Raw genomic sequence first — 14,629 nt, 5'->3', positions numbered from 1 at the left:
AGTATCAAAAGCTTTACTAAAGTCAAGATATACCATGTCTACCACTTCTCCCATCCACAAGTCTTGTTACCCTGTCAAAGAAAGCTATCAGGTTGGTTTGACATGATTTGTTCTTGACAAATCCGTGCTGACTGTTACTTATCACCTTATTATCTTCTAGATGTTTGCAGATTGATTGCTTAGTTATTTGCTCCATTATCTTTCCAGGTATGGAAGTTAAGCTGACTGGTCTGTAATTGCCTGGGTTGTCCTTATTTCCCTTTTTATAGATTGGCACTATATTTGCCCTTTTCCAGTCTTCTGGAATCTCTCCTGTCTTCTATGACTTTTCAAAGATAATCGCCAATGGCTCAGATATCTCCTTAGTCAGCTCCTTGAGTATTCTAGGATGCATTTCATCAGGCCCTGGTGACTTGAAGACATCTAATTTGTCTAAGTAATTTTTAACTTGTTCTATTCGTATATTAGCCTCTGATCCTACCTCATTTTCACTGGCATTCACTATGTTAGATGTCCAATCACCACCAACTTTCTTGGTGAAAACCGAAACAAAGAAGTCATTAAGCACCTCTGCCATTTCCACATTTTCTGTTATTATTTTTCCCCCTTCGTTGAGTAACGGTCCTACCCTGTCCTTGGTCTTCCTCTTGCTTCTAATGTATTGTAGAATGTTTTCGTTACCCTTTATGTCTCTAGCTAGTTTGATCTTGTTTTGTACCTTGGCCTTTCTAATTGTCCCTACATACTTGTGTTATTTGTTTATATTAATCTTTTATAATTTGACCTAGTTTCCACTTTTTGTAGTACTTTTTGTAGGGCTCTTTTTTTATTTTTAGATCATTGAAGATCTCCTGGTTAAGCCACGGTGGTCTCTTGCCATACTTCCTATCTTTCCTACACAGTGGGATACTTTGCTCTTGTGCCCTTAATAATGTGTCTTTGAAAAACTGCCAACTGTCTTCAATTGTTTAGATTGCTTCCCATGGGATCTTACCTACCAACTCCCTGAGTTTGCTAAAGTCTGCCTTCTTGAAATCCATTGTCTTGATTTTGCTGTTCTCCATGCTACCATTCCTTAGAATCACAAACTCTATCATGTCATGATCACTTTCACCCAAGATATCTTCCACTTTCAAATTCTCAACCAGTTTCTCCCTATTTGTCAAAATGAAATCTAGAACAGCCTCTCTCCCTCGTACCTGTCTCCACCTTCTGAAATAAAAAAACATACATTCCAATACATTCCAAGAACTTGGATAATTTGTGCCCTGTTGTTATTTTCCCAGAAGATGTCTGAGTAGTTGAAGTCTCCCATCACCACCAAGTCCTGTGCTTTGGATGATTTTGTTAGTTGTTTAAAAAAAGCCACATCCACCTCTTCTTCCTGGTTAGGTGGTCTGTACCCCTACCATGACATCATCCTTGTTTTTTACCCCTTTTATCCTTACCCAGAGACTTTCAACAAGTCTGTCTCCTATTTCCATCTCAACCTCAGTCCAAATGTATACCTTTTTAATATATAAGGCAACACCTCCTCCCTTTTTTCCCTGCCTGTCCTTCCTGAGCAAGCTGTACCCTTCTATAACAATATTCCAGTCACGTGTATTATCCCACCATGTCACATTGGTTCAGCAACAACTTTTCATTTTAAAAGCAAACTTTTGTCAGGCATGATTCTTGCTAATGACAAAACTGATTTATTTTATGCTAAGGTTTAAGTAAGTAACTTCAAACCAGAGAATCAAAGCCAAACTGATGTCCCTTTAATTGCCTGCATTTAGGCACCTGCATTTGAAAATTGGGCCCCCTGCTGTAAACCACTGAGCACTGAAATCCAAACAATTCAGATGGACTGAAGGTCATGCACAAAATCAGCCTGTATTAGAACACTGCTACAATTTAATCTGAAAAAACTAATATTCTCTCCCTTCCATCCCAAATTTGAACTCTAAATAAGACATAAAGTTTGACAGAAATGACCCTCCTGATGCAGAAAAATACAACATATCATATAAAGCCCTTTCTGAAAAACCAATAGGAGTCTTTATTTTCCTCCTGGGTTCAAGATGCTTAATATACAATGACAGTAAGAGAGGGAATTAAGGGTGCTAGAGAGGGAAACAGTGTATAAAATAACAGCTCAGCTAAAGCCTCCAATATTCAAACAGACTCAAATTGTCTAGTCTATTCTGTAACCTTCTTCAGGAAGGTGGAAAACTGTCTTGCAACGTCCCCTAAGCAGAAATCTGCCCATATCGTGTCCCAGCCAAGAAAAGAATAAGTCCTTGTGGGTTCTTATGGGATATCAGCCTTTCCCATACACATGTCCATACTTGAAAGCACATATCCATACTTCTGTAGTGCCTGGTACTGTAATCTCTCCTCCAGCTGTAAAAGTAGGATGAACAGGTCTGCCGTCCCCCTGCCCCTCCTACCCAGCCACCGACTTCATCTTGATGTCGGCTTAAGAAATTTACAGCGAGAACAGAGTAACTGAAAACTTTGCATGTTTCACTTGGTGCCCTGAAATCCAAGTGCTTCACCTACATCATATGCTAAACCCTTCTGGCTTTCAACCTTTGAATCCATATGTTGCTCACACATCCTAGTGATGGGTACCACATAGATTGCCATTCAGTTTACAGAATGAGAAGTCCTAATGAGATGCCTAACTTGGCACACTGAAGCACATTATGCAACTACTGTTATATATGGGTCCACTATAGCACCTGGACAGACACTTCATACCTTCCTCCCACCTAAAATAGTTCTCTGTTTTAAAGCTGAAATGCTGAGTCAGGAGATGCTGGTACGTTGAGATTTCAAGCCTAGTAATAAAATAAACAGTACGGCAGAGATCAGCAATCTCTGCCTCTTGACACATAGAGAGCTCTTTCAAAGTGTCCTTGAAGATCAGCTTTGCAGGTAAATGCCAGAACATTGTGTTTAATATCTGCCAGCCTCCATTGTGTGTGATTAGTTGCCAAGTTAGAAGTCTGATTTGGATATTTAAAGTATTAAAAAGAAGCGTTGCCAACTCTCAGGATTTTATTGCAGGTCTTACGATATTTGATATGTTTTTAAAACCCCAGCTCCCTGAATCATGTGATTATACGAGAACCTCAGCTTTTGTTGGTTGTTTGTTTTTTTAAATAAGTTCCTAGCCCTACTGATTGTAGAGAAAAGATTGGAAACATGAAACCTCCAAGCTCAAAAACAGAGCCAAAATAAAAAGAACCCAAAGCTTATTTTTAAAATCCCATAATTACTAAGTCAGACTCAGGATATTTGAACACTTAGGCCTGGCAATACTGAAGGAATAAATTGCTATTTTTTTTTTTTTTAACTTTCAGGTAACATCTAATTATAAATGGCACAAAAATGTTGACTAAATTAGTATGTTAAACATGGTGCCTATGTCATGCAAGGTCAAATGTTTTTGACATATAAGTAATAAAAATGTGACTCAGTTTGAGAAGGCTGCAGAGATGTGCACAAAAATAAACATTAATAAAATCTACTGTATACCCACAAGTGAAGGTCAGAATCTATTATTTTGTTCAAAATGTTGACACGGTTTATTGAAAAGAGGCGAAGAAGTAGGTAGACTTTAAAAGAAAATCACAATATTCTATGAGAATAAAGCCTACAGATGATACTTACATTTACAGAGGAAACCTAAAGGAAGACATTTGAAATAAAGCCATTTATTCCCAAAACCCAGATCATTTGAGCTCTGTTTAACTGTGACTAAAAAGAGCTCCTCATGCTTTGCAGCTGCAAACTAAAGGATATTATCCCACAATGCCTAATCTGTGAATATCATACAAAATAAAACATATCAACACCATTGCTAAAACCAGACCAGAGAAACAGAAACTCAATTTCCTCATGCTATGATTTATTTCTAATATTTTTGATACTTTTTGTGAATTTATTTCCTTGGTCTGGAAATCAGTGTGGAAAACCTCACACGATCAAGGGCTCTCATGAGATTGTTCAGATTGTCTACGTTTTTTTACTATTGTACTAGAAACTCCATATCAACATCTCTTGCTGTATTTTTTACTTCTGTTTTCAACAGAAACCAGGAAGTGCAGCAGCACACAGAAGAAGATACAAACTGAATTTTACACACCTCAAATCAGTTTTCAGTTTGTTTCATGTTTAGGCAGAAATTCAAGTCACTTCCTAACTTAAAATCAGAACCACTTACTTCACCCATCCCCAATTCTAAACAATATGTTTAGTTGGAGGCATCTATTAGATAACCATTCTTTACAGCTGAAAGTTTTCATTCAGAAAAATGTTTCTGAGGGAATTGCGTGGGATATTAATGGGATATCAAGCTTTTCAACTCTGATTCACTGGTTTGAATTTAAGCTGGTTGGTAGTTACCACCCACGGTTCCTTATCAGCTTATGTGTAATCAGTTAGTGGTGTCCAATTTCAAGTGGACAAATGCTAAACAGAGTAGTCAAGCAATGAATGAGCACGGAGTGAATGAAGAGAGTGCTATCTTCATACTACAGAAAAGAGGTTTATTGGCAGAGCCATGTCTTGCACTGCTACTACCCATGTTGTACGTGGTCTGTGGATACACAGAGGACTTCAGTCCCCAGAGCTGTCGTCCCATCACTTACAATGCCAAAAAAGAATTTCCTTAATATATTTTCAAGGAAAACAAATGTTTCCATCTAACTCTTTGGAGTGTTTAATACTTCTGTACTTTGTTCTGCAATGGTGTAACAAAAAAGAAGACTTCTAGGTCAGATTCCATTGTCAAATATATTTTCTTTTTACAAATTGGCTATTCTACCATTATTGCTAACTTTGGGGATTGAAATAAAACCAGCAGAGGAAAGAAAACACAGCAAAGCATTAAGCATTAGAAGATAAATAACTGCCTTCAGTAACACTCATTGCTAAAAAATTGCTTTATAAAGCTTTTCGAGATTTCACATTTAACTATGTTCATTTTTAGGGTGGTTTGCTAGAAATGCTGCCATTTTTTCCTTTGGAGTAAAGTTAGGGCTGATAAAATGTTTTAGCCCAACAGCCCTGGAGAATGAAATCTTCCATTTATCTACAGCAGAAATATGGCACATGCAGTAAAAAGTGCAAGATTGTGTATCTGTCAGCCAAAAGGCTCCAATTTACACATGGAAAATACCACCTTTCAGGGTGAAAAGGTGGGTCAGTCTCCAAGCCAATTCAAGCATTTGACTCTCATATAAGACTGTTAATAAGGGTGGTAACTAGTGCCAATTTTATGGTGATTTTTGTGCTGTGAATTTTTCCACTAGGAATAGTGTGTAGGCCCCTAGAATTTCAGATAAGCCATTTGTGTCACCCACAGGCCTTCAATGAATATTCTTCAAATGGTAGTGGTTTTTGCTCATAACAAACTGGTTGAACTCAAACCCGTAACCAAAAAGTGAGAGGCACCGTGGCCCCAGTCCAGCAAAGGATTTAAGCTTGTCCATAATTTAATCCATGAATAGTCACACTGACTTCATTCATACTGTTCATGTGCACAAAGTTAGGCACATGTTTGAATAGTTTACTGGATTGGGACCCATGCCCATTACTAGCCTCCTGAGCAATCATAGTCCTTTGATTTTTTTTCTTTTTAAACTAATCCATTTCTGGTAAAAACTATAATATCACTACACTGACAGTCTACATATGCTATAAAAGAGGATGATGTATTATTAGTAGTGCCATTCTTATAAAGTATTAAAAAACACCAAAAATCAACTCACCAGCATAATCCTCTTAGCATAAAGAAGAAGGGAAAAAATATGTAACTGGGGTAAGAAAGAGTTAAAAAACCTAAATAATCCTAAGAACAGTTTATATATGCCAAAGCAAAGCATCCAGAAAAGGACTTATAATAAAACATGCATGTTTCACTCTTTCAAAAATGGGATAAAACAGCTTTGCTGGTAGCTGGCCCTTTAAAGCTGGAAGAAACAACCAGCTACAGCTATTCTGGAAGTTCTCTCCCTTTCAGCAGGAGAGGGCCAGATGGCTCCTCTCACATTGTTTTCCCAGCTTGGCAAGAAAGGGCTTTGGGAAAATCCAAGGACCGTCTCCCCCAGAGTAGAATCAGAATGAGGAAAGAGAAGGCTTGGGGCCACTCACCGGGACTGGCAATACTGGTCTATTGCACTCTCAAGAAAGGAATAAAGAGAGCAACAGTCTATCCCACCCAACCAGACAAACTTAAGGAAGAAGCAGCTTGGGCCAACCTGACTTGCTGCTTCCTTGGACACTGAGGGATTGGCAGATAGGAAGATAACCTAGGACCCACTCCACCACCAAAGAGTAACTTTGGAACTTACTCTCCCATCCCCACTCAAGGTGGAGAAGCAGATAAGCAGACCCTCCCCACCTCTGGCAAGGTGCTATTGTGCAAGAACACACACAGGCACACCTTGCTGGCTAATGGAAATACTGAGTCAGTCTAACATCATGCATTATTTACTTTGAACAAGTATTTCTTGAAAGATTAAGTAAACAAGATTGCAGGACCGCCCTGTGTGACATTCTTTTAATTGTACTAAATTATAGTTCTACAATAATTTAATAATAAATTATATTGTTAGCCAATACATATATGGGTAGGCTTAGTGTTAATATAAGTATTGGGAAGTTATGTTAACTGAATGTATTATACTCTCCCTACAATTCTGTCCACTCATGTCAGGTATCCCATAAGACCATGCATTAGTTGAAGTAAGCTTTGGCTTAAGGAGATAAGAAAACGGTCTGGGTCAGGACATATGAGTATTTTTCCATATTAACAGGTAGGGAGTTATTCTCACAAGCTAATACTGAAATGTCCCAAAGGAAAACGACAAGACATATGAATATTCTACCCTGGTATAAACCTTATATTTATAAATCTATAATTTGCCTCTTGAATATATTTCATAATGAACCAAAGTGTGATCAAGCAATTGACTATACAATTTATCAACAGACATAGTATATGAGCTGGATACTCACCCAGAGAAATCTGTAGTGAGAATACCATAATTAAATATGTATATTCGGCTAATGTGACACAATGTGAGGTATCCCATGGCCACCACAAAGGAGTACCTAAACAGAACATACAAACAAACAGAACAGTTACCAACTGAAGCAGAGTCAAGACTTTACATTCACCTCATATAAGCAAACCAAAAAATGAGAGTAAATTTATACATGTCAGGATGATAATCAAAATTGAGACACTCAAAATTACTAGTCACTTTGGAAAATTATGTCCTAGAATTCAAGTGTCTGAAGCCAGATAACATTTAACATACTGTTGAGATTATCCATTTTCCTTTCTGTTCTATGTACATACACACACCAGAAATACTTGAGACACTCATATTGCAAGTCTGTAGAAAACAAGAGAGAGAGAATATAATTATGCTTTAAGAGCGGGGCCGGCTGCAGGGTTTTGGCCCCCCAAGCAGCCAAAAAAAAAAAAAAAAAAAAAAGCCGCGATCGCGATCTGCGGTGGCAATTCGGCGGGAGGTCCTTTGCTCTGAGCCGGAGTGAGGGACCGTCTGCCGAATTGCTGCCGAATAGCTGGACTTGCCGCCCCTCTCCGAAGTGGCCGCCCCAACCACCTGCTTGACAAGCTGGTGCCTGGAGCCGGCCCTGTTTAAGAGTACAAAATCGCTGTACATTGTTTTCAGTAACATTTGGAAGACAATTTCTTTTGGCTTTACATGCTCAAATAGGCCGTTATGCACACCGGAAGTATTTTTTAACTAGGGTTTGAAAAAAATCCACTCTCTGGTTTGTGTCCTGTGTGAGTGTAAAATTAGGTTAGGCAGGAAGGCTAATGGTATCCTGTATTCCGACATTCTAATAGTTTAAGGCAGTGATTCTCAGATCTCAGTGGTTCAGGAGCCAAATTAGCGATCAGCAGTACCCAAAAGAGTCACAGTAGCATGAATTCATTATTTCATTAAATATGAATAGTACTATAGTAAAACAGTATGAGAGAGGAAATATTTCACACTACTGTGGCTCTTTTGGGTACTGCTGATGGCTAATTTGGCTCCCGAACCACAGAGGTCTGCCATATATATAGTTCTCACAGCAAATAAGTTAATAACTTAGTGCAAGTTCATAACTTAATTGGTTAATAACATAGTAAAAGCATCCTGATTGGTTAATAATTAAATCACACTGTGTTATGATATCATGTGCTGCAAAGACATGCAGGAGACACATTAAAGAGCTCATGGGCCGCAGTCTGAGTATCGCTGGTTTAAGGAGTGCAGTGTTGCAGATCCTCAGTGCAGCACACGGAGGGGTGATCCTTAAACCCTGTTACTTCCTCTCCCTCTCCTCATCATCCCCATCCATAACAGAACAGGAAAGAGGATGCCAGCAGATGTAGGTTGCCAATTGAGACAGAGAAGAGCAGGAAGGAGACCAACAGAACCAAGATTCAGCAGATCCAGAAGGGTGCAGCAGAGCACCAGAAGGCTGGAACACCAAATTGAGAAGAGAACAGCAGGTGATCCTAAGACCTCATCTAGAACTGAGGCCATCAGGGTCCAACATCATATCAGCAAAACCAGCCAACTGGAGCCTAGGACCATAGAGCCCTAGCAGTAGGGGGCAGGCAGGAACCTAATGATTGGGAAATCAAGGCCTTCACACCCAAACAGCAGTGGCACAAATTGGCCAGCAGAAGACCAGGCAGGCAGACTGGCGAGTGTGAGGCTGTGGCCACCAAGCCCAAGTCAGGACAAACCAGAATGGGAAACAGAACAGAAGATGAAATGGCAAAAGAACTGGCCAGCTGGGAGGGGGCGGAGCCAGGCCTTTGTCCCTTTAAGGGAGGTGTGTTTAGGCCCACCAGTGACTGATTACTTACAACCCGGGTGATGGGTTCAGGTGCGGGATCAGGTGACAGCCTGCAGGGTCACCTGGTTCTCAGATAAAAGGTCAGCAAGTAGCTTGGTTAGGGAGAGGGACCTGCAGGTAGCAGGAAGGCTCCTGTAGGAGACCCAATGTTAGGATGAAAGTCCTGGAAGGCGATTCTCCACACTAGCTAGGTGTAAAACCTAGCTAGAGACATCTGTTGTATGAGCAGGGAAAGAAACCTTATGTGGAAGAGGCTTTAGGAGGAGCCAGGCAGCAGGACCTTATTTATCTGTTTTGAGTATTGATTTTAAAAAACAAACCCATGCCTGGGTTTGACCTACTACAGCCCTCCTGGCTCAAACCAGTAGAGGAAGACAGAACAGCCTATGCAGAGACTGGACTAATGGGGAATAGGAAGGGTGCAGTTTAGACTCATTCATGCATTCATACTTTCGTTATTTCCCTTACTCTCTTTTTTACCTCACTCCATGAGAAATCTCTCCCCTGAGAAAATATACTTTTTTATATTCCTATTATCAATATTCTCGTACATTGCTGAAGGAACGGGGCATGGCTTGGGGACACAGTGTATTAAACACTATGAATAGGCTCAGGTTTTTAAGCCAGCAGTTGTTGGCTGCAGTTTTCAAGCCCTGTTTTAGCCCATAACATTTATCATTTAAGTTACTTTTCATGTTGCCTCAATTAATTTGAACATGTTATGTGTGAGCCACAAAGCTATTGCTAAGAATGAGGAATGGCACTGTTCCAACTTCCCCAGCCCTGCTAAGATTTTCAGCATGTTCCATCACAATTTCAAACCAATGCAGTTCAAAGTATGACTCACTATTGCACTCTAATAGCCAACAACATTATGTAAACTGGCTTCATTTGTGGTGCAACATATGCTATTTTTTCCATCATGAATAATTGGCTAAACAGTAAGAGTGAGAGGAAAATCCTTTAACTTGAATGTATGCCCATTTCTTCTCATTCTCCTATGCAGGCATGAATAAATATTGGATTTCTAGCTGTAGATTTGGTTTCTACAACTTGGTCCACTGATCCAGAACAATAGATTGCTCCCTTCTTTCCCCAAGACACAGGCAACAGTACTGATCAAGAAAGAAACAAAGCGTATTTTAGCACCTTTTCTCTCTGATGTCTTCTCACACAGGCAGCGTAGTGCTAGTTATCAACTATATCAGGATTTCTAGGTTCTAGTTCTGGCTCTGCCGTGTGACTGTCCTATGTGGCCACCTTGGGAAACTCATTTAGGATCAAATTGTCAGAAGTGGCCTCTAATTATGCCACTCTCTCATACCCTCTCCATGAAAATCTTGCTTCGCTGCTACCAGTGTTCCCTGCTGCCTGCCCCTGCCTGTTTGGAACAATCATGGATTCTAGGCTGGATGCCTTCTCCTTTGCATGTTTTCCCATTGGCTGTTACATGAGGGGTACTTCATAGAAGAGCCACCGCGTACAGTTGCAAGTCATCTACCTCTAGCAACAATTCGTACTTTGCACGTCACTTATTTAATTTTATTGCCTGCCACTGTAAGATATTTATAAATAAATCCTACTTTAAAAAATGTACTAGACTGGACATTAGACTCACTGGAGAGAGATTGTCTGAAGAACTGACAAGACAGAAGGGGAGATGGTTGATGCACACATAACTATCGTTGACCCTCAGAAAGCCCCTACCAAATGATAAGCAAGCACAGGGATTCTGTCTTCAGGTACAACTGCAGTGGCCACAGGAGTATGTCTAAGCCAATGAAGGGGAGTTAAAAAACTTGCACAAAGAGAGTAGGGCAAGAGGATATATGTTACAAACCAAAACTAGACCTAACGGGAGCATTAATCCAATGGTCTAAGCAATGCCCAAGTCAACCCAAAACAAAAAAGTGGAATAACTCTCAGGCTGCCAGCTGGCATGTTCCTCTAGATTACTTACAGAAACCAATTTTCCAGGTAACACTACTACCTCCATATCTTCAACTAAGGGCTCAAAATAACAGCAAGTGAAAAGCAATTCCACATGCAGAGAAAGAAATGCTCAGCATGCTGAACCCTAACAAAGAACTATTGCTTGGAGAACTCTGAGACCATACATTATCTGTGATTATGTTTTGCAAAATATTACAAAGAGAACTACTCTACTGCCCTGTAAATCTCTTTTATAGATGCTTCCTATCTTCGTACAAGAATCAGCTATGGTTTCAACAGAGTTTGCCAATTCTGATCAAGGTACCATCTGCCCAATAAGGTTCAGTGAGACACTAAACCAGGGGTCGGCAACCTTTCAGAAGCGGTGTGCCGAGTCTTCATTTATTCACTTTAATTTAAGGTTTCGCGTGCCGGTAATACATGTTAACATTTTTTAGAAGGTCTCGCTCTATAAGCCTATATTATATAACTAAACTATTGTTGTAAAGTAAACAAGGTTTTCAAAATGTTTAAGAAGCTTCATTTAAAATTAAATTAAAATGCTGATCTTACGCCGCCAGCCTGTTCAGCCCGCTTCCAGTCTGGGGTTCTGTTCACCTAGGCCTGCAGTGGGCTGAGCAGGGCGACTCGAGGTCAGAGCAGAGGGCTGGGGTGTGTGTGGAGGTGCAGGGCAGAAGGCTGGGTGTTGGGGGGGACTCGAGGTCAGGGCAGAGGGCTGTGGGTGTGTGGAGGTGCAGGGCAAAAGGCTGGGTGTGGGGGGTGTTCAGGGCAGATGGCTGGGGGTGTGTGGAGGTGCAGGGCAAAAGGCTGGGTGTGGGGGGTGTTCAGGGCAGATGGCTGGGGGTGTGTGGAGGTGCAGGGCAGAAGGCTGGGTGTTGGGGGGAGGTCAGGGCAGAGGGCTGGGGGTGGTGCAGGTGCAGGGCAGAAGGCTGGGTGTTGGGGGCGACTCAAGGTCAGGGCAGAGGGCTGGGGGTGTGTGGAGGTGCAGGGCAGAGGGCTGGGGGGTGTGGAGGTGCAGGGCAGAAGGCTGGGTGTGGGGGGGGTTCAGGGCAGAGGGCTGGGGGTGTGTGGAGGTGCAGGGCAAAAGGCTGGGTGTTGGAGGGAGGTCAGGGCAGAGGGCTGGGGGTGTGTGGAGGTGCAGGGCAGAGGGCTGGGTGTTGGGGGCGACTTGAGGTCAGGGCAGAGGGCTGAGGGGTGCAGGGTAGAAGGCTGGGTGTGTGGGGGGTGCAGGGCAGAAGGCTGCGTGGGTGTTGGGGGGAGGTCAGGGCAGAGGGCTGGAGGATGTGTGGGGGGGTGCAGGGCAGAAGGCTGGGGTGCTCGGCTCGTGGGGGTGCTCCCAGCCCCCTGCCCTGAGCGGCTCATGGCAGGGGGCTGGGAGGGATATGCCCTGTTCTACCCCCTTCCCAAAGGCCCGTCCCTACCTCTCTCTGCCTGCTCTACGGAGCTGTGTGCAGCCTGCAGCTCTTCCCCCTCCCCCTTGCAAGGGCCATCCCGGCAGGGAGAGGGAGGAGGAGGGGCAGAGGGGCCGGAATGCAACAAGCTGTGGGAAAAAGCGGGGGGAGGAGGGAAGCTTGGCTGCCGCAGGACCAAGCTTCTGCCTCCTGCCCCCGCAGGGAAGAGCGGTGGGCGGGGGGGCTGAGTGGGGTAGGGGGCCAGGACCCCCCCACACCACTCTCCCCTGCCGGGGCAGGAGGCAGAAGTTTGGTCCTGCCGCAGCCAAGCTTCCCTCCTCCCCTGCTTCTTCCCCGAGCGTGGCGCTTTCCGGCCCCTCCGCCTCTCCTCCTCTCACCGGCAGGCTGTGTGCCATTCAGAATCGGCTCACGTGCCATGTTTGGCACATGTGCCGTAGGTTGCCGACCCCTGCACTAAACATACACCTGGCTACGGTAGTTTCAGTACCTTTCTTTTTGATCTTAGCATAAGGAACAAATACAATCTGACAGTCTATAACTTTTACTTTTGGGCTGGTGATGGTTTAATGCTCTCTTGTCATCAAGTCAATGGCATTTCCTGTATTTGCAGTTCTGTGAAGCTCTGTGTCCAGTACAGTAACTCCTCACTTAACATTGTAGTTATGTTTCTGAAAAATGCGACTTTAAGCAAAACGATGTTAAGCGAATCCAATTTCCCCATAAGAATTAATGTAAATGCGGGGGTTAGGTTCCAGGGAAATTTTTTTCACCAGACAAAAGACTAATATATATACATACATATATACACACACACACTCTCACACACACACACATACAGTATAAGTTTTAATCAAACAATGTAATACTGCAAAAAGAACAGGAGTACTTGTGGCACCTTAGAGACTAACAAATTTATTTGAGCATAAGCTTTCGTGGGCTACACAGTGATGATGATTGTGAAGCTTGGTTGAGGTGGTGGAGTCAGAGGGTGGGATATTTCCCAGGGAATGCCTTACTGCTAAATGATGAACTAGCAATTGGCTGAGCCCTCAAGGGTTAATTCTCACACTCTACAAGGCAGCAGGAATGGAGGGAGGGGAGACAGCATCGCAGACAGAGACAGAGACACCCACCATATGTGAGAGAGAGCGAGAGATGTGCATTTCCCCTTTAAGTATGCTGATCCTATTCTTAAGTACACTGCCTTGTTAATTAGATCAGCTTGCTGAGACCGCAGCTGCTGCCAGCAAGCTCCCTCTGTCCTGAGCCCTGTCGTGTGTCCCCCCTGTGCTATGGAAGATGGGGTAAGTGGGGAGCATGGGTGGAAGGGGACATCCTGACTGCCCCCCTCTTACTCCCTTACCCCCCGGAACGGCAAGCAGAAGTCTCGGGGAGCTGCTCCAAGGCAGAGGGCAGGAGCAACACATGGCAGTGGGGGGAGGGACAGCTGAACTGCTGGCAATTGATAGCCTGCTGGGCAGCTGCAGCACAGGGAATTTAGGGGAGCAGGGAGCTGATGGGGGGCTGCCGGTCCACCCTGGTTCCAAGCCCCCACCAGCTAGCTGCAACGGGCTGCTCTTCCTGCAAGTAGTGGACAAAGCAGGCGGTTGCCAAACGACGTTAGAAGGGAGCATTGCATAACTTTAAACGAGCATGTTCCCTAACTGATCAGCAACATAACAATGAAACAACGTTAACCGGGATGTCTTTAAGTCAGGAGTTACTGTACCAAAATACTGACTTGTTTCACAAAACACAGATTTTGAACTGCGTGTGATCTTATTCTGACTATCTAACTCAAGGGTAAATGGGAAATGCATAAAGGCCAAACAGCAAGAGGGAAAAATTAAAAATAGGGTTTTTAAAACCCATTCACCAGGACACAACACTGAAGAGTGTGTGGCTTGACATAATCTCCAATAACAACTTAAAAACAAGAGGTCTCCATGTAAATTGCTGAAGCTGCAGGAGGCTAAACTGGGCAAAGTACAAAACGCCTTCCCTCTCTTTGGTAGGCAGATGTGATACACTAACTAAAAATCCACAAAATTTAGACAATACAGTGGATACTGTAGTTAAATCCATAAAACTGCTGCAACTGAGTGGAGAACTCAGGTGGTGAGAGAGATAAGGTACCAAAATGAACTTCTGTGTTGCTGCCAGCCTCTAGATGGAACAGGGTAATTGAATTCTTGCCCTCATGTAACTTTACCTGTGGATGTTGGGAATACTTGCAATGTTCATGATGCCATAGCTCATCATCACCAGTACAAAAATATGGATCGAGTACCTTGAAAACAAAAAGATAAACATTTAGATAGTCTCAGAGTAAGACTGCAGGGCTGATGGAAAAAAAATCCCTTTTCTACCATGTAAGC

At 42.9% G+C, this 14,629-nt stretch overlaps 1 protein-coding gene across 1 annotated transcript in view; it reads right to left on the bottom strand.

Moving 5' to 3' along the window:
- Positions 1-14,629, bottom strand: part of MBOAT1 (membrane bound O-acyltransferase domain containing 1) — a 79,814-nt gene that overhangs the window by 31,450 nt on the left and 33,735 nt on the right. The window contains exons 3-4 of the mRNA XM_054020568.1: positions 14,464-14,541; positions 7,015-7,110 (exon numbers count right to left, since the gene is read on the bottom strand). Coding sequence (XP_053876543.1) covers positions 7,015-7,110; positions 14,464-14,541 — 174 coding nt within the window. The remainder of the gene's footprint in view (positions 1-7,014; positions 7,111-14,463; positions 14,542-14,629) is intronic.

The sequence above is a fragment of the Malaclemys terrapin genome, chromosome 2 (genome assembly GCF_027887155.1).
Source record: "Malaclemys terrapin pileata isolate rMalTer1 chromosome 2, rMalTer1.hap1, whole genome shotgun sequence".
Classification (NCBI taxonomy): Eukaryota; Metazoa; Chordata; order Testudines; family Emydidae; genus Malaclemys; species Malaclemys terrapin.
This window is presented reverse-complemented; position numbering and strand designations above follow the sequence as displayed.